At 42.4% G+C, this 20780-nt stretch overlaps 1 protein-coding gene across 6 annotated transcripts; it reads right to left on the reverse strand.

Moving 5' to 3' along the window:
• Positions 1-4189: 4189 nt before the first annotated feature.
• Positions 4190-18902, reverse strand: tspan5a (tetraspanin 5a). 6 transcript variants are annotated; one of them, XR_013966050.1, is made up of 11 exons: positions 18485-18902; positions 14744-14794; positions 13220-13366; positions 12912-13082; positions 12591-12716; positions 12118-12165; positions 11774-11890; positions 9445-9506; positions 8306-8409; positions 5704-5747; positions 4190-5238 (listed from the first exon to the last, which is right to left on the reverse strand). XR_013966050.1 is itself a non-coding variant. In XM_080792651.1 (11 exons), the coding sequence occupies exons 1-9, from the start codon at positions 18563-18565 to the stop codon at positions 8322-8324; spliced, it is 891 nt and encodes a 296-aa protein (XP_080648777.1). In that variant the 5' UTR covers positions 18566-18902; the 3' UTR covers positions 4190-5238; positions 5704-5747; position 8321. The 6 variants fall into 6 exon arrangements, 4 of the variants coding, with proteins under 4 accessions (XP_080648777.1, XP_080648776.1, XP_080648779.1 ...); XR_013966051.1 differs by having other exon boundaries at positions 4190-5241; XM_080792651.1 differs by having other exon boundaries at positions 8321-8409.
• Between the last annotated feature and the right edge of the window lie 1878 nt (positions 18903-20780).

Consider the following 20780-nt stretch of genomic DNA (forward strand, 5'->3'; position numbering starts at 1 on the left):
CAGACGGATCACTTGACTGGAAACTAGTTTTTCTCATGCCAATAAAGCTCCTTTTGTATTGAATCACTTGCGATGCAATGCAACGACATGTGGCGACGTGCAACGGGACATATCGGAGCGCTGCGACGAACACGCGGTTGCGTCTCGAATCATTGCGAGTGCTTTGGGCCTGACGATGAGAGTAATTATATTGTCTCTGAGTGGAAACCTCATATGTTGGAAAAAGTGTTACTTTTCAAGATATGGAGATAATTAGCTTCTGGCCGACAGCAACGATATGAAGATGGGTTTAAAATGGGTGAAGTGGTCCTTTAAACACTATGAGTTGAGTTCAAGTGTCACTCATGTGAGATTGACTGGACGAGGCGTTTAGCTGTCAGTCACCTTCATTTATTCGATATTAAGCATATCAGTGGGTCAATATTAGACAGGAAATGAGGTCAACGGTACACAGGAAATGAGGAGCGGAGGAAAGGGAGGAGGTAGTTACAGTGGAATTCTGCGTTATCTACATTATCCAATTTCCTGGAGATGACAACGCGACCCGACGAGTTTCCCACGGGAGCTGACAAGGGTCGTTTCTGCACCCTTCATCATTAAGCCCCAGGTTATCGTCGCGTGTTGTTGGGCAGAAACCTCTTATGATCTTTTTTGTCTTTCCTTAGGAATGCCTGTCGGTGTATCGGACACATATCGGTATCGGACGATATTTGCAGCTAGCGGAACATTTATATCGCAAAAGGGAATCATCTGTATCCGTATCGGCCAAGATCTTCCCTGTCTGTGCACCCCTACTTTTCATAAACTAATGCCCTTAACGATCTACAAGCTCCCAACGTATCGATTCTAGAAGATCGGCTAGTTGTACAAGATGAACGAAATAGGCAAAAAAGGCAAAGACGTTTAGGGGTGAGGCAGTGATGAAAATAGGGCCACATAATATCTATATGGCTGGACCGTCAGGACTGAAACTATTAGTCGTGTGAAACAAATGCCACAATAATGGATCAAATGACCATGACCATGGATCTACTCGTACTGTGTATGCATGTGTCTATGAAAGGGTAAAACATTTCATTCCCATGTTATGTTCAGATCAATCAACAAGTGCAAGAAAGGAACAAAAACAAACCTTCCATCATAGGGCATCATCAGGAAACCTGGTATCTCTCATAGAATAGTTATTCCACAACACATTCAGAAACTGACTATACAGTACTTGTATAGGGATGCAGGATACGTGGGCACCTCGATTTAAAATTGGCTATTTTGGCCCGGACAATGGCAAAACAATTATTTAGACAAAAATGTCCACCACAAGCCAGCAGGTGATGTCATAGTAACCCCTGCTTGTAATGTAAAGTATACATGATGATGTGAATATAATAATTATCAGACTTCATTTTTATCCGTCAACTTCTTGTTAATGCCCCGGAATGACTGGATGTACAGATTTGTGTAGCAATTGTAGAAATATTACAACTTAATTGTGGAATGTTTAGTATGTTCTAATCATGTATACTTTGCTTTACTTAAAAAAGAAAACCTATCCGGCTAGCTGTTACCATTGTGTAGGACGTTGTGCAAGTGAAATCTGGCGTTCATCAATAATAAATTGACCCCCACCCCCCCCAGTAAAATATGCCATATAGACTTGCAGGAGGGATGTGATTTTTTTTTGTCATTTAATTCAGTAGTCTTTCATTTAGTGTTCATCTTTTGACATTTTATACATTAGCAACAAGCACATCAGCACCGGTCAGTGGAATTAGCAAAATAATGTCGCTGTCGGGATAGAAGCCTTGTATCTCCATTTTATTTGTATTTCTTTCTTTTATTTTTTTTAATGTATTGTTTATATATGGCATATCATGACAGGGTCGTGCAAAAGCAGCCAATCTACAAGCATCACCTGTAGATCAGTATGTTTACGTGTCTTTGCGTTTAATTCAAACATTTTATCCCACACCAGTGTCTAAGGATTACTGCATGTTTTTTGTGAGGGTACCTGTACCCTAGGCCCTAGGGTACAGGTACCCTCACACCTCACTAGGGCCTAGGGGACACGGGGAGAACATGTGAGGGTACACACTTCCACTCGGTTTGAGCATAGATATATAAATAATAGAGACGGCACTGGGATTCACCTCCCATCCAGTGCCGTCTCTATGATTTATATATCTATGCTCAAACCGAGTGGAAGTGTGTAGGGCGAGTGGCAAGGAGCTAGTTTCTAGGGGACACGGGGAGAACATGCAAACTCCACGCAAAAATGAAGGCCCTTCTTTGCGTTTGACCCATTTTGGGCGGAACCCCTTTTGGTGTGCGCTACGAGCTTGTAGGTCTGCTATTTTTGAAAAAACAAAGAACAACTGACATGGAAACATAGCTTTTTCAGAAAACTGTCAGGATGTAGAAGACATTTTTAGAATCTGATCTCAGGTCAGAATGACATGCCATAAATAGGGTGAAAAGTGGCTAAGTCTGTTTTATACAATGGTGGAAAGTAACTAAGTACTGTTATTAAGTACAATTCGAGGTACTTGTATACCTCAAATTGGTATTTCCAATAATTTTACTTCTACTCCACTACATCTCACTCAAGAGGGAAATATTGTACTTTTACTCCACTACATTTATCTGAAAACTTTAGTTACTCTGTAGATTTTGAATCTTATTACAATACGCACATTAACCACTTCAGCCCTATACATTTCGGCCATTTGAAAATAGCCGACCTACAATATTCTTCATACATTTTAAAACTTTAAATATGGGACATTCTGCATGATGAGTAGCCTACTTTTACTGTTGGTACTTTAAGTACATTTTGATACCAACACTTTTGTACTTTTACTCAAGTACATTTAAAATTCTCGACTTTTACTAGTATTAGTTTTAATAGTATTTCCATATTGCATAATTGATATATTTATTTAAGTAAAGATTGTGAGTACTTTTTCCACCACTGCAAGTTATTGGGGCTAAATAATTAGTGGCATTTTGGACATACAAGATTTCCACCCGACGGCGAACGGCGTTCAGTGTGAAATGGTCATATATTTGGGTGTGAAGGTGTTATTTTGGAGATCAGATCTCAAATAACCTCTCCACAGAATCAGGCCTTCTGGCACATCCAAGTCCAACCCAAAACCCTTAGCAAAAAGTTTACAATACTGTCCCTATTCAAATCTTCACCCAAACCTCGCCATCTAGTGGCGAAGCATTGAAAGGTGTCTGTGAATGAACATACCGGTATGTATATGTATAGTTTCAGAGACATATTAACGCTTTTTGTTTTGCCTTCCCCATCCACCCATCCATCTAGGATGGTTAAAACACTTATCAAACTATTAAACCTGTTCTGGGATAACAGGGCTACAAACGGAGCTTAATATTTCACAGTGAAAAATACCAATCTAATATCAAAAGCATTTTCTTCGTCTTCCTACGTGTAGCTATAAAAATGTGTGAGTGCTGTGAGATGATAGCATGCAGTGTGCAACTACACCTATCCCTTTGAAGTGTTGATACAGACTGATCTAATATTCAGACAACCATAATCGCATATGAATATGAACGAATCGCTACTCGAAGACGCACTGCGGAGCGACAGCGGAGCTAACAACACTCTACACTTTAGGAGTAGGACGATAGGTTCCAAGTCCTCCCGATGGGGGCTCCTCACTGGCAGGCGAGTCAGTATAGGATACATTATGTCCTCCCGGTGGGGGCTCCTAACTGGCAGGCGAGTCAGTATAGGATACGACATTATGTCCTCCCGGTGGGGGCTCCTCACTGGCAGGCGAGTCAGTATAGGATATGACATTATGTCCTCCCAGTGGGGGCTCCTCACAGGCAGGCGAGTCATTATAGGATACAACAGCAGTGAAGAGACAGAAATACTGTATGTGTGGGAAGTCTGAATCAATTGGCAAAACCACTACATCTGGGTGGAGAGGTTTTGGACCTACTAGGTATATCTCTGCTGTCTGGAAGAAACCACCTAACTCCAAAGTAAAGGATGTTCAATAGCACTGATTCATGGGGGAAAAAAGATGGCTAAAAAGGCGGAGTTAGCTGGTTTGGCAGATAGTTTGAGGATCCAATGGAGTTAGGAGGTTTTTGCCGAAGCACTTTTTAATAGGCTACTTTCCATTGGTTCAAGTAAAAGTGTAACCAACACACAGACGTAAAGGGTGTTCAATAGCATTGAATTATGAAAAAGAGAAGAAAACCCCAAAAATGGAGTTAGGTAGTTTCTTCCAGACAGCAACGATATGATTATTGATGTCTGAATGTGAATCGGTCTATTGATACTATACACCGCCCTCCCCCCGGCCAATTATCTATCCTTTACAATATTCACACACACACACACACACACACACACACACACACACAGACACACACAGTGTATTACACAGAGAAATGTCACATTATTAGTGCATTAAGAAAATGTGCCGCTTCCTTCCGGAGGAATGTGATCAACGGAGTCATCTCTTTCTGAACACGTCGCTAGATGATCAGTGGAGTGAGTCCTCCTCTGAACATGCTCAGAGCACCCGCTTCAAATGTTACCAACCCAGAACAAGACCATGCAATCGACCTACAGTATACTGCATGTATACTGCAGACTACCGGCTGGCCATTAGGAAACACGGAAGTGAAAACATCGTGACTTGCGTGGCCAGTTAATTTAGGGCTGAGGCCAATTCTAAAAAAAACACCTTCTAAATCCTGACCTAAGTTTTCTGAAAAACTTCTCAATAATTATAATTATAGTTTGTTGTTTTATGTTTTTTTTTTAATCCCGTCCTGAATGGGTTAAGAAGACTGATATGAGGTTAGGGGACTTGCGTGCCGTGGCCGGTTAAGACTGAGGTTAGGGTTTAGGGTTAGAGCATTTAGGGAGCAATAGTAGGACAACGCGACCACGTTTCCTGATCACAGCCAGTAGGCTGCCAGTATACATGCAGTAGGTCCATAAGATGGTCTTGACAAGCAACCTACTGGTGATTATCGGTTGATTTTCATCCGAGTCCGCTATTCGTAGATGATCACTGGTGTCCTCTTCTGAACACACACACACACACACTCGTTCTGAACACATACACACACACTCCTGGTCGTTCTGAACACACACACACACACACGCTCCTGGTCGTTCCCACGCGTCATCCACGAAGATGGAAGTTTAGTTTTTTGATGTGCAATGAAGTCAAGCTGCCAAGAGTCCTGCTGGAAGAAGACATTTAAACATGAATTATCACAGCGTTCAGACAATTTGTCCGTACACGGACAAATGTGTCCGTGGCTAATTATTATTATTTTGATCATAAGACCCAATTACTGAATGTCAAGTCTCCAGGTTTTCTTCAGAATGTGTATAACACTTATTTACTGTGGCACTATGGCACATTAGGAGTCCAACTAGTACTATTGGTTCCCAAATGTTTTATTTGTAAGGACCCCCATAACTCTGAGAGTGTACAAATGTATGGGTCCATTTGGTACCATTTGTACACTCTCAGAGTCGAGGTTTATTCATATAGTCCACTGTTTGGTGAAGAGGTGACCACCGAAAACTACAACATGACGTCACGCTGCCGCGGTGGTCACTGTTCACACAACACATCTCTCTGTTTGTATTAATTAACCACCGTTTCGGGCCGTAAGGGTCCATGCAAAAAAGCACTTTACCTGTTAGAGTGTGAAGAACGCTGCCTCTGCGTTAGGTGAAGAAGCTACGGAAAATAAATAAGTACAGTTTAATCCATGAACAGAGAAACAAATGTGATCTATTGAACGTCAGGGGGGGTCTTCAACGTTTCTCAGGCCAAGGACCCCTTTAGCTGAGAGAGTGAGATGAATCATAGAGAGACCACCAGAGCATATTGGATTAATGTTAAGGGACCACTTCACCACTTTTCAATATCTTCATATAATTGGTCCTCACTGATCAATGATCATCTGCCATCTTTTTAAATGGCTGTATTTTTTTATTTTTTTTTAACTAAGCTAAGCCACAGTACTGTTTGCAGCCAGCATTGAAACATAAAATAAATAAAAAGGCGGACGGCCACATTTGTATGCTTGGCTGGTTGTGCACTCACTGCAGTCGTTGATTTGTTGGCCTGCGAGGTGCAGATTGCAGGGGAAAAGCCAATCAAAGTGATTGTCGGGTCATTAGAGTTGCCCTGAAATCACCCCGTCCTCTATCTGTGCCTCACCGGACTAAAAAACACGTTGATAACATCAGCAACATCCACGTGCACCTCCTGAGGCCATAGACAGGGCAGGGTTTCTTGTTTCATGCACTATATGTTTACAAACATCACTGCGCGTGCGTGTGTGCATTCAGGGGACAAAACAGCTCAGCACAGCTGATTAGTGAGCTGGACTTTATATGTTATCCGTTTAGTCTAAATGTCTGACTGTACCTCGTGCTGTTTAGATTCCCGACTAGTAAAGTATTCAATCAATGAATACATTCAAAGCTGCAGTGAAATGATCACGTGACCTCAAGTCTGTCTCGAAATGAGAAAGCGTGCATTCCAGATATGCATAATATATCCGTAGATGAGAGGACTGTGATCACAGCCTCACATTGAGATCCACAAATTCAAACTCACAGTTGCATTCACTCTACTTTCTAGAATTGGCATTTGCACAGGGCTTAAAGCCAAAAACAATCCCAAACTGAAAATGTTTTTTTGCAAATCTGCACTGATCTCATTAAATGACACCCTATGAAATCCTCAGGACTGAAATCAGTCCCCAGGACTGATAACTTTAAGCCCTGCATTTGCAGTAATATTAATAATAATATTAAACACAACCAGTTAATTTAGTACATACATTTTTTGTAGATTTAGTTGACTAAAATGTTATATATTTAACTATTTAACTAACTAAACCATTTAATGACAAAAACAAAAACGAAATTAAATTGTATTCAAAAGACTGTGACCAGATTTGACTGAGAGCCTGCCATTGCGCAAATTCCAGCTTTTCACCAGAGGAGGAAAACTTTTTAAAATTAGTTAATACACAGGCAGACTCTTCACATACTAGAGCATGTCTGAAATAAGTGTCAGAGCTGAAATCGACATGTAAATATGAAATAAATGCTTAAATATGTAGCTAGGTGTAATGTAAACGAAATTTTAAGAAAATCTAATGGCAATCCCTCAGTCAAATATGGTCACATATGACTAAAACGAAATAACAACATTGCTGTTAAAATCAACACTGCTGAGAAAGTCCGGGGGAAGTAATTTCTGCTCCCTGCCTGGGTTGTTGAATTTGCTTTTACAGCTCCATCCGGCTGCTGGCTGCTCAGATGGCTTTGATGACCGGACAGACGGACGGGGGGAAGTCAGTTAGGGGTTATAAGTGTCTTGGTCAGGGACAGGGAGACCCGAGGGTGAGCCACCGAGGCTCGAACCGGCAACCTTCCGGTTCTCAGACGACCTCGCTACCCACTCCACTATGGCCACTATTTTAGCTACAACATCACAGGACTCCCTCTTTATGTGGTGTCACAGCGCCTAAACCCTATAGTCTTTAACTTCACAGAAACTATGCCTAAACCTATCCTTAACCCTGACCTTTAACTTCACAGAAACTATGCCTAAACCTATCCTTAACCCTGACCTTTAACTTCACAGAAACTATGCCTAAACCTATCCTTAACCCTGACCTTTAACTTCACAGAAACTATGCCTAAAACTAACCTTCACCTCACAAACACTATGCCTACTAACACGAACCTTAACCCCGAAGGTGTTTGAACACTGGTCGGAAATTCGCTACGAACATCAAGCTCCGAAAATGTTAGTAAAAATTGTGCAGCACTAGTTGGCTGTCCAATAACTTATGGACAGTTATGTTTTTGCTACAAGAGAGAGACTTTAAGAGAGGTTTAAGTCAAGCACTTTTGATGTTGTCTGTTTAAAGCCACAGATGGCTCCAGGTGAATATACCATTAGTAATGTTACAGACTAGTATAGTACAGACTAAAGACAATAAATATTTTCATGGGAAAACAAAATGATAATCGTGTGAGTATCGTTATCTCAATTCTTGTGGAGGAAAATCGAGATTCACATTTTGAGCAAGAATCGTGCAGCACTAATCCTAACCTCACAAACTCTATTCCTAAACCTAAACCCCAAAACAAAAGTCTGCCACGTACGGCGAAACACCGGGGGAAAGAGGGAGTCCGGCAACGTCACAGCAACATTCAAACAACAACAAAAGAAGGGGGAGAACAACGGGTCCTTAATAATTGGCACCCTACCGGCCACATACACACATCATGCGTAGTAGACGCCTGCTTTCTTGCTGCCGTGCGGTGGGGGTCCGCGCATGGACGACAGAGAGACTGGCGGTGGCGGTGGCACCCTGATGAGGAGGAGCCGTGAGGATGAGGAGGAGGAGGAGGGAGAATGATGTATGAGATGAGTAATAATGAGGCATTGGGATGGAACAGCTCATTCCTCTCTTATAGGCCCTAGTAGTCGCTTGGCGAAAGGCACAGCTCTATACAAGGTCACACACACGACGCGTTGTGAGGTTGTAGCGATCTGCGCTCTTTGGCAAGCGACATCAGCTGCTTCGTGCAATGGAGTGTGAATTAAGCTTTATGCTTCCCCCACCTCAGGCAGGGTGCATGTCTTTTGTCCGACGTCCTAACAGTTCCGACACCGGCTAGACCTAACCCTAACCGCACGCGAAAGCCACGGGTGAGCCTTAAACGGCCACGCGTGTCAGACTATTGGTACGTCGGACTAACGTATGGGGGTCCTTGACATGAAAATGAAAAGCTTGAGACTAGTGTTTCTCAACTGTTGGGTGCAGGTGGGAGCCCAAAAGAGGGCCACACCGTGTCCCGGACTCCCGGCGACAGGGCCACAAATAAAGAACCCAGTGATGCGATCTTCATCGCGTTATCTGATCTATTTTTTTACTTTTTGGAGAAACAAAACCTTACTGTATCATGACATTACTTGACTCGTCCAAGACAGACAAACATGGCATAAGTGCGATATACTTTGACGTCAATTTGCGTAAAGCCAGCACAATGGTAGATTAACTCAAACATTTACTTGTGAGAAATACTCTCCCACCCCTCCCTCTCTATTCTTCCCTTTCTTGTGTTTCTTGGTTAAATTACACGATGGGAACTATGCACAAAAACAAATTCCACCCACTTTTTTACTTGTAAAACTGTGATGTGACAATAATGATGATTCTGAATAGTAGCTTGGTTGTTAACCGTGATTATTCTGTTTCACATTTTCCTCTTGGAAGTAATAAATAACATGAACTGATCATGAGATTTAGATTTGCATGGCTCGTACACGACTAGGCAAAGCTTATGAATCACACTCAGTTGAATGTATAGATCTCAATAAATATATATATATATTTTCTTACCAGCTTGCTTGCACAGCTTCAATGTCGCTCACTAGGTTTTGCGCCAAACATATCCCGAAGATCTGTGCGGAAATATTACAACATTTCAGTCAGATAACTCACGAATATATATAATACAAATATTTATTATAGAATGAGAATACAAGTGTGCATATAACATTTTATCTTAGCGTTCCGTTCTGCTACATTTTTCTCCCTGCTCGGCACAATTATACAACCATCATTATACATTAAAACCCATTCTGGGCGGGAACCCCTTTTAGTGTTTTAAACATTGTTATAATTTGGCTGTTGAAAAATAGCAGATCTACAAGCTCGTAGCGCGCCACTCGGTGAGCTTGTAGGTCTGCTATTTTTGAAAAATCGTGAAAATATTTATTTCAGAAAACTGGAGGATTTAGAAGATTTTTTTTAAAATTTTGAGGTCAGGCCTAAATGGGTTAAGAGGAGGGAGAACCTACGGTGAACTCTCACCGATCCATCCACACAGATATCACACTATGAAGTGATTAAATACAAGCTATGTGTCACGGGGCAGCCCGTGCCCTATACATACTGTACAAACACACACTGATTAAGGACATTGCACGCACGCACACACCACACAGACTGTGGGTAGTGGGGCAGACAGGTCCATATAATCATATCATATAATGTCAATACTGTTGATGTATGCATTTACAGGATGTACAAATGAAAGGATACACAAAGGGAAAACATTCAGTTTATTAACCTGTGTTGATTGCAACCTCAGTGTTTGTATGGCCTTTCCAGTGCTGGCACTTTAAGAAGGGGGGAAGGTGCCAAGTACTGTTGAGGAGTAGGGGTGTTCCTCAATGTCAAGTGTAAAGTATGTCTATTATCTGGGGAAATGAATGTAACCCCATATGATGTATAATCTAAAATAGAACATCTAGGTGTGGGGTTACCTATTCAGGTCCAGCTGATAGCTGTGAGCTTGTAGATCAACTGTTTATATTTAATTGCTTCTCGGTGGGTGGTAGGATCCTCTCCTATAAAGGGGAGACTGCAGGCAGAGCTAGTCAGTTATGCTGGGGCAGGCATCATGCTGACAGCCCCGTGAGAGAGCTGCTAGGGCCCATGTCATGGGCATAGCCTAGTGTAGTTTGTTATTTTTCCTTTTTCCTACGTTGTACATTAAGTAGTTTTGAGTTCTTTGTTTTGTATTTTGGCCAGTATTATTTTTGCTGTTTGATTTTTCTGTTGTGAATATCTACACTGGAGCTGGAGGTTGGGAGCAATAAAAGCCACCAAAAAGCATCGCTGACTGTTTTTGGAGCCTTGGCCCTCGGGCAACTTCACACTATGCATTTCTGGATTTCTACAAGGATATTGTAGCCAAACAACAACACCAGGAACACACCAGGCAGAGGAAGGAACGCAGGAAGAATGCAGATTTAGGTGAGCTTCAACACCCCGCCCAATTGGTCAGCTGATTGCCACGTTCAACGAATGACATGTGGGTCTTGCATAACACTGAGCGAGCCCCTCGAGTATATCTGACTGAACTAACTCCACAAGCTATACGTATCGTGAAACATTTTCAAAACTCACAACAACAAAGGGTCATTCATTGTCGCCGTTGGCGATGTTTGACTTCCTAGGATGAGCAAGCGCTCCCTCGTCCTAGAGTTTATTTTGACAGCAAATGTTGATTGTTTTAGTCATGGTCTTTGAATACATTTTCGCATTTTAGTCACCTGAAATGTTTTACTGTTAGTCTAGTTTTATTTGACTAAATATCATAAGATTTTAGTCTACAGTTGATTTAGTCGACAAAAGATTATTTTGACAGGCCTTGATGGTGTGGTTATGACTGATTTTGCAGCTTGTAGATCGGCTATTTTCAGCATGCAGTCAAACATAATTTTATGTTTGGCTGCATGCTTGTTTTAGTTGACGAACTACTACCTCATCCTAGGTATACAAATTTAATGAGCCGCGAAACGGGGTTCGCACGCTTTTTCGACACACCAAAGGTCCAACATGTGGAAATCACCTGTCGCTTCCGACATGCATTGCGTCGTGCATATCCATCTAATTTACACAAATTAGTCAAAAGAAATTTGTAAGATTAGCTATAGCTACCTCGTCTAACAATTTGGCTCCTTCTGCTCCTTGTGTTTAAAAATCCAAATATATTGTCTATCTAAGACATTAACACACAAACTCACAGAGGAGGAGACGTCCTCCTAACGATATGGAGCAAAGATAGGTCCATCCTAGCTCTGGTCCGTAGCGTTAAGGATAAGTCCTCCTAACACTATGGACCAGAGGTCAGGGGTCAGAGGTCACCCTACACACGTACCTGCAGCAGAGCGACGCCGATGAAGATCCCCGCCACCAGCGTCAGGTTGTCCTGGAGCCACTTCTCAAACTGAGGCACACAGCCCTTCACGTTGATGGAGTCCTTCTGCTCCGCATCCTGCATGGGGGAAGAGTCGTTTAGTGAATATCTTAGTTACAGTACAGTAAAGAACACCCTCTCGTGTAATACTGCTTAATTATAATGAGTTAGGTATTTATCATACTGTAACCATGCAGAACAACTACTTGTAAAACTAAAACCCTTCATATAGGCAAATGTGTTCAGTTACTAACTGAATTCTCCTGAAATAAGTGTTAGAAGGTTTTCATTAGCAAGTCACTCACCGGCTTTGCCCGTACGTCATATCCACACTGTGTGTTTATCACATCCTCCTGTTGACAAGGACAAGACAGAGACAGACAGACAGATTACACCATGCCAAGGGTGTGTGTGTATGTGTGTGTGTGTGTGTGTGTGTGTGTGTGCGTGCGTGCGTGCGCACATGACGTCTCTGCCGGGTGGAAACCTCATATGTCCAAAACATCGTTTATGAGGATCGGCTTGGCGCATTTTGTTGACCCCCTTGGCGTGTTGCCCTACGCACAGTGCGTATTGCGCGTATGCCTAGTGACGGCACTGATGAGAGGTTTATGCCTGACAGCAACTATATGTGTGCGGTCCTAGGATGGTGTTATGGTCCTAGGATGGTTGCTCTAGGATGGTGGCTCTAGGATGGTGGCCCTAGGATGGTTGTTTTATGATGGTGGTTCTAGGATGGTGGTCTTAGGATGGTGGTTGTAGGATGGTGGTTCCATACCGCTGGGTCTTTGGTGCAGCATGAGAACGGGACGCCACACTTCTCCCTGCTGGGGTTCCCGTCGGTGCAGTTAAAGTAGATGTTGAGGTTCCAGTCGTCTGCGCCGAACGCCCCGCAGCACTCCCACTGCAAGACATTGTTTTGTTTATTGTCACTTAAAAGAACATTTAAAAATGATACACAAAGTCAATAAAAATGTGAAGGAGAATCTAAAAAAACCCTCCAGGGCCTTGAGAAGTGGCATTAAAATATAAAATGAATTAAGTAATTTGTTTGGGGTGGGGAACTATACTCTTTTGATATATAGGCAAACAAACGTACGTATTCCTGCGTGAAGTCGATGAGGTTCTGTAGGTCGATGTCGTCCCGGTACGCCCGGATGTTGTTGTTGATGAACAGGTTGAGCTGGTCCTTGATCCAGTCTTTGAAGACGAACGCCAGGATGCCCGTGGTCAGCTCCAGGAAGAAGATGATGCCCAGGAACACCGAGAACTACACGGGGCAGGACCAACACAATTCAATTCAATTCAATAGCAGATCAATTCTGGATTAAAAGCTTCCGATATATTATTTATGCCCCAAAAAAGGGCACCAGGTGCCTTTTTTTCACTTCACTGTGGGGTACTTACGAATTTGAGCAGGAAGGTGTTCTCACGCAGTGCACCGATGCATCCCGCGAAGCCCAGGATGAACATCACGCCCCCGACCACCATGAATAGCCACACAGGATCCAAACCACCGAGGTCCGTTATGGACGAGATGTTGGACAGCACACCCTGGTGGAGGGAGGACCACATGGAACCAACTCGTCATGACGTCGCCAGGGAATATTATCAACAGAACAATGTCTTAATCTGGGAATCAATTCCTTACCAGGCAAGACATTTCTTCACCAGTGTGTTTGTAAAGGTTTCTAGTAACACATCCCACAAAAACTGAAATTCAGTTTCCCTCTCAGAATCTGTGACAGCTGCTGACAGGCAAAATTTACACATTTTCATTCTGCTTTAAGTAGCATGTGATAGGTCAAACTAAAGGTTGTTCATGATTCTGAATCCATTGCAAGCATTTGTTTTGCAAAAAAAAAAGAAAAGAAAACACTCCTTGGGCTAAAAACAGCCATAGCCACATTTCCAAATGTGATGACCTCATCACATTTGTGATGACGGCTGTGGCCATCATCATGCTACTTAAAGCAGAATAACATGCATGCAGCTGTCACAGATTCCCCTAGTAGGGAACCTAAAGGTCAGTCTTTGTGAGAGGTGTTACTATACGCACCTTTACAAACACATTGGTGAAGAAATTCATTGGTAAAATGTATTCCCAGATTGTTTTAATATCCGTTGACAACAAACATGTGAAGCCTATATACATTAGCTATGCTGTAGTTTTACCCATATGCTTAAAGGACGACTTCACAGATTTTCAACCCATCTTCATATTATTGATCCTCATTCCTTACTAATGCCTCATGATACAATGGTAACATTTCTGTCTGCTCGGTGTGTGTCTCAGAGGACTGTGGACAGTTCGGAAACTCATCTACCAGTTACCTCATCGATTTCTTTTTGAGTGGTGCAACCACTCCAAGGAACAGCAATGTCCGTGTTCACCTATGTGACGTTAACCTACCTATGTGACTATGAGCACCAGTATGACTATGAGTACCAGTAGGGGCGCTGTTGTGCCTGAAACAGAGAGAGAGATAGTGCTGCACTGTTGCCTGCTAATGAGAGAGAGAGAGAGAGAGAGAGTGGGGGAGGGAGTTGCACCACTCAGTTCACACGGGTGTGATTCTTTTTTTTTTTAGCAGTTGAGACGAAGAGTATGCATAATGTATAATTCATGGTTAATGGGTCAGGACAGATAGGCCTTTTCGGGGAGGGGTCAGAATAAATTATGGACTCAAATGGTTCTTCCTCTCAACTGCTCGATTGGCGAATCCATGCTAAAAGAAACCGCACGCTCTCTATTCCTGGATACTGGATAGTCAGCATGCTATAACGGAAGCCATTGTTCTCGCGTTAAAAATAAACCTGCCTAACGATGACGTCACCGGTAGGAGTGTCCACAGTCGTCTGAGACACAGACTGAGCTGAATTATGTGAAGTGGGTGAAGTGGTCCTTTAATGTCTCTCCTCCACACCCACCTTCTCGCTCCACGCCCACAGCCCGATGCCGACCAACGCCATGCCCAGCAACTGAAAGATAAAAATGTCATATATGTCACATGACTGCTGTCTTTAAAAGGCACACTTAACACCCTCCTACTGTATGTTATAATGTTTGGTCTGTGCGTGCGTGCGTACGTGCGGTTACCCTAAAAATGATTCAGGGACACGGCTATGGAGTTTTCAGTAACAGCGGTCTGTCCCCTTGTGGTTGATGCTGTGCAAAAGCTTGGTGTGGGTATGAAGAACCCATTGGTTGTTCTCTGCCTACATTTCACTGCATGCTCATTTAGTCATTTGTGTGTGTCGTGTTCAGAGAACAATAGTCTCGCATATAGCCAGACAACTACTTCCTCAATCTCCGAATGCTATATATCAAATAAAATCAAATGTATTTGTATAGCACATTTAAAAGCTACCAAAGTGCTCCACATAGGTCAGAGAAAACAATGCAATACAGTATAAGACAATGAAGGTTTATTATACTGAAACGAGAATATAGAAAACGAATCACAAACGTGTGAAGTGATGGGAATTTAGTCTTTGTGTATGATGAAAATAGCCGTTGCTCACTCTTATCATCGTACATCATCATGACGTAACATTTGACAAAATTCTCCATTCATTGTCAATGGCATTTAATGTTTGTGTTAGGCCAAAAATCTCTATAGCTGTATATAGATGGGGCTAGCGCCCCTCAAAAAATAAACATTAAGAACAGCAAGGCACACATTTCCTGTTTCCTGTCGAAGTGCAGGATTATGAGGGGGATTCAAAGGCTTGTGACTATAAAAAAAGGTTATTTTGTTAAAAGTCTCAACGGAGGGATCGAGGGATATACTATATACAGTATCTACACATCCCGAAACCCAAGCAAGGATGCTGGCATTTCCGTTCACGGAAATATATTTTAAAATAGATTCACATAAAAACAATTAATTCAGCTAGATATATGCTTTGATTATTTCTAATTCTATTTCTATTAGGAGCGTGACTGTAAAGACGAAACAGATGTGGGGAGGAGGGAGGCTTCACTTCAGGAGAGCTTCCGTTCTCCATATATGACCGAAAGCATTTGAACGTTGCGGGAGGAAACAGTCTGGCAAATGGAGACTAGGAGAACAATGACTGTGTACATGTCGCTGCCGTCGGGCAGGAACCTCTTATCTCCATATTTGCATATTTCCTTCCCATTTTGACCTGAGATCAGATTCTAAAAATGTCTTCTACATTCTGACAGTTTTCTGAAAAAGCTATGTTTCTATGTCAGTCGTTGAGTCATGAGTTTGTAGATCTGCTATTTTTCAATAGCTAAAGCATAACATAATGCTAACACCAAAAGGGGTTCCCGGCCCAGAATGGGTTAAATTAACGCCCTACTTGTCTGATTGTACTACAGCGTCACATAAAAGCATCAGAGTAGCAGATCTACACAAGCTTGAAATGCAGCACAAAGCGACACGTTTTGAGCTTGTAGATCTACGACTTTTGAATTTGAATCTTGAAACATTAACGAGTCGCCACCTCGTCGTTGGGCTGTGGTTCTCAAACCCCAAATGACCCCCCCCCCCCCCCCCCCCAGTCCTCCCCACCACCTGAAAAGAGTTTGTGCCAGGGATAAGAGATGGTTTGTGTTATTGTCATTATTATTGCTTACGTTTTTCACAGATAATGTCACAGACTTTTTGTATTTTTGAATTATAAAATAGGGTAGAAGTAAACCTCGCATCACCACCAGACTTTCCACCTCGGAGGAAAGCCTGGTCTTTCTTTGTTCCTAAATGGCCCGTGTGAGCCGGTCCAGGTGTGCTTTAGACCGGATGATTAAAAGTAGCAACAGTCTGGTCATGCGAGACTAGATCAAATCATGATCTATCATGATCATGCATAATAATAATAATCGTATTTCCTGGTGATCGTTTGAGGTTTCCGGCGTGATGACTAGTACAAACCAGTGACTACAACATGACGTATAGGCCTATTAAAATTACAATCCGCTCCCGATGAGCGGATGGTAATTTTAATATTTATAAAATAATATTACATATTCTTTGCTAAATGAGCCAGGGTCTCCCTGTCCTCTTTTCTAGCATCTTGGACACCTCGTTATGTCAAACGAACTTGACAATTTGTGCCTAGGACTTTTCCCCTTTTTGTAATTACTGTATGTCTTGCCCAAATTGCACTAGCACAATGTATATGCACCTTTTTTTGTTGTCCAAAAGAGCTGGAAATGAATCTGAACTGAACTGAAAATGCCCAATGCATGTGTGAAAGCGAATCAATGAGTTACTCTCTGACCACCGTGTGCATGGGCTCCATGTGGAATCGATGATAGTGACGATGGTGATGCTGGAGCGTGGACAGCATTGGCTTTGTTCTGTGTCGTGTCTGACTGGTATAGGATATTTTGTTGCCGTATGCAGTATATTGTGTGCACTCTGTGGTATTCGGGACGTGTGACTTGCGTCTGGTGAGACACCACGCGCAATGGGACACTGTCTGTGACAATTGACATCTAATGTACATTGTTATAACTATAAGTCAAATGATATCCGTATTCCGTAGTATACCTAGTAGAAGTGTGCCGGTTCAAACCGGCAAAGACTGTCTTTACTTTCAAAACCGATTTCAGAAGAAGAAAACAAACAAACAAAAAGCTGTGTAGTAGTATCAAGCAGTTAGCTCAGTGTGATGAGAGGCTGTCTTTGGGAGCCACAGGTCCAGGGTTCAAATCCCACATAGTCATAACTCTGACACTTTGCTTTGCACACTGATTTCCAGGACAACTTTCAAGACCGATTTCAGAAGAAGAAAACAAACAAAAAAGCTGTGCAGTAGTATCCAGCAGTTAGCTCAGTGTCATGAGAGGCTGTCTTTGGGAGCCACAGGTCCAGGGTTCAAATCCCACATAGTCATAACTCTGACACTTTGCTGTCAAAGTAACTAACTTAATACTATCAACATGTAACAAACCGTGCATGCACTATTGTGATGTGAATGTGACCGCTTTGCATTAGCGTGCGTATAGCGTATAGCTAAGCTTTCGGTTGTCATAGTGTAGCAGCAGCAACAAGAAAGAAGAAAGCCGATTATAGGCTACAATATGATCCCACCATGCATCAACACCACAGAATAAGACTCAGGCATAATTTATTGCCAAAAATGACGACCGCAGCCTATAGTAGGCTATAGGCTATACTACAGATTATAATAGCTTCAGGAAATCATTAATAGCGTGTTGTTGTGATGGATTTATTTGGGGCCTAATAATAATAACAACAACAACAGCGTCACCACCATATGCACCGTTAGCCTAAGATTTAGACTCTCGTAGATGTCTTTTATGGATTCAGAATCGATCAAATATTACGAAAGTCTAAATCTTATAGGCTTGCACCGTTACATTGACCGCTGTAATTAGGAGGAGGATGCACGCAGCTCCGTTTGGAACCGCTTTAATATCTCCGAGAAGAGGTTCCGTGTCAGGATATCCCTGCATTGGTAGAACGGGGGCTGAGCGGTACAAAACAGTGGCGAAACCCCTTTTTGCAGTATAGTTTACAAAAAGTAAAGATATTTCTGGCTAGCTACAGATAAACATCTGACAGGCACGTAACATTTTTATACAGGAAACCTCTTCTGAGCTAAGAACGTAGCCTACAGTGGGGTTCCAAACGGAGCAACTGACAGAAGCATATTGGCCCACTTTACACTTACCCAGAACAGAATGTTGAATCCGAAAATGAAGTACTTGATGCAGCAGCTGACTTCATGCCCCTTGTAGTAATTCCCAGACATGGTTGGACCATACTAATAATCATTCAGGACCGTTATTTTTTTCCTTTACGATAAATAACGGCCCCTGCGCGCCGCGCGCACGTCACGGCTTTGTGGTGATGGTGGTGGGTAGCCTAACGGTTTTCTTTATTGTTGCGGTCCGTCCGTTGGAAAGAAACAAACGAACGGGTTTAAGTTGTATCGTTCATATCATTTATTTTCCTGCGCAATGAGGCGCAGGAGGTCGCTCGGATGCATCATGTTTTGAGAAGCGCGCACGATCACACGCCGATCTCGGGTCCAAAACCATGAAATATGGGCTAATCCGCCACACACACATACGCTCTAGTCTCGACTCACACACGCACGCACACACACTGCTGCAAAATCGCAAGGACGGGGGCGGGGCGACGAGGCTATGACGTATGGTAACAGGGACATGATGCCGCCTGTATTTATTGTCACGGATTGGTCAGACCTCGGCTTGACTCTTGAATGACTCGGACTTCGACCAATCGGATGTATAGAACGGTTTGGGCACTTCCGGTAGTTCGACAATATAGCCTCTATACAAATATAAATAAATTACATCATCATAAGGCCTACACAGAAATCATGTACTGTATAAGTGGTACCCTCCAATTTAGAAGACGCTCTTTTTTTCCTTTTTTTCCCCGCAACACTCCGCAATACTCCGCAATTTTTCAAAAGAATCAAAAAACGATGGGCTATAACCATCAACACTCCGCACCATCAACACTCCGCAATTCCTCCGCAATACTCCGCAATTTTTCAAAAATTGGTGAGAGTGAACACATGCCAGTAATATGTTGTTGTTTTGACATTTTGAATAGTGGACGTTTGTATGGAATTGATTCTCACACTACTGAGTCTAGTTGGTAACTGATAAAGCACTACAGAATGTCAAATATACTACTTACTGTATCTGTCAGAGATTTATGCTGTTTTTTTTTATTCAACTCTTGAGAAGTTGACATATTTTTGCAGCTGCCATTGTTTTTGTTTTGGCTCTGTAACCTTTGTGCATATGGGAATTTTGTATTATGTAAATATGTTCTTTGTAATTTCACCTTCTCTCATTTGTTATTAGGTGGATATCTCAAAGTGCCTTTCTCTTATCTTCCTTTATACACATATCAGAGATTTTTGTTCCATATTTGCCAGTTTACATTCCTGCTGAAGGCAAGATTATCCAATATGAGCACATGTGGAGGGGTGGCAGGTACTTTTGTTCCTATTCTATTGTAAAAGTTGAGATGGCTGGAAAATTTGACTACTTTGATACTTTTGGTACCTTTCTGAGCTAGGGCCAAAATCCCTGTGTGATTATTAGGATGTACCGGTATGTTAACCTAGATGTGAGAGTTGTGTATATGAGCCTATCTGAGTTTTTCTACTGTTCTTTGAGCCCTCTTCTGCACTTTGTTTCCATTAATTTATTTCTCTTCCTCATGTTTTTATTTTGTATACATCCTTATTTCTCATCACCTGACACCTGCTTTTGCCAGAGATTTGCCCAAGCATACTGTCCAATACCCATTCCAATATGTGTCACTTCTAATTAAATGTATGGAGTTTTGATTGTGTGTGTGTGTGTGTGTGTGTGTGTGTGTGTGTGTGTGTGTGTGTGTGTGTGTGTGTGTGTGTGTGTGTGTGTGTGTGTGTGTGTGTGTGTGTGTGTGTGTGTGTGTGTGTGTGTGTGTGTGTGTGTGTGTGTGTGTGTGTGTGTGTGTGTGTGTGTGTGTGTGTGTGTGTGTGTGTGTGTGTGTGTGTGTGTGTGTGTGTGTGTGTGTGTGTGTAGAGAAGACTGTTATGATTGTATACAAAGTCTCAGGGAGACTTTCAGTCCAAAATGGCTGCTTGGTTTTCTAACAATAAATATGTTTTTCTCTGTTTATTTTAGCCTCTGTAATTCATTTGTAACCGGGAGTCACTCAAAGGCAATTATGGCAATTTCCAGAGAGAGGGATAGAGATGGTGGTGGGTGGAGAAGGGAGTAGAGGCTCAGTGTGTGTTAAGGTAAAATTCCAGGTCTTTGTCCAGTCTTGTTGATGGAATCCAGCGGGATCCTTCCAGCGAGACATTCTATAAGTTCTAACGGTACTCGCCTGGGGGGCACTGAAATAACGGTCTGGGAGCAGCAAACACTGGAGGGGGAAACAGCTGTGTGTTACCCAGTGGAGGAAAGTTAAGTAACTAAGTAGCCTACAGGACA

Source organism: Protomyctophum bolini, assembly GCF_963924005.1.
Source record: "Protomyctophum bolini genome assembly, chromosome: 20".
Taxonomy (NCBI): domain Eukaryota; kingdom Metazoa; phylum Chordata; class Actinopteri; order Myctophiformes; family Myctophidae; genus Protomyctophum; species Protomyctophum bolini.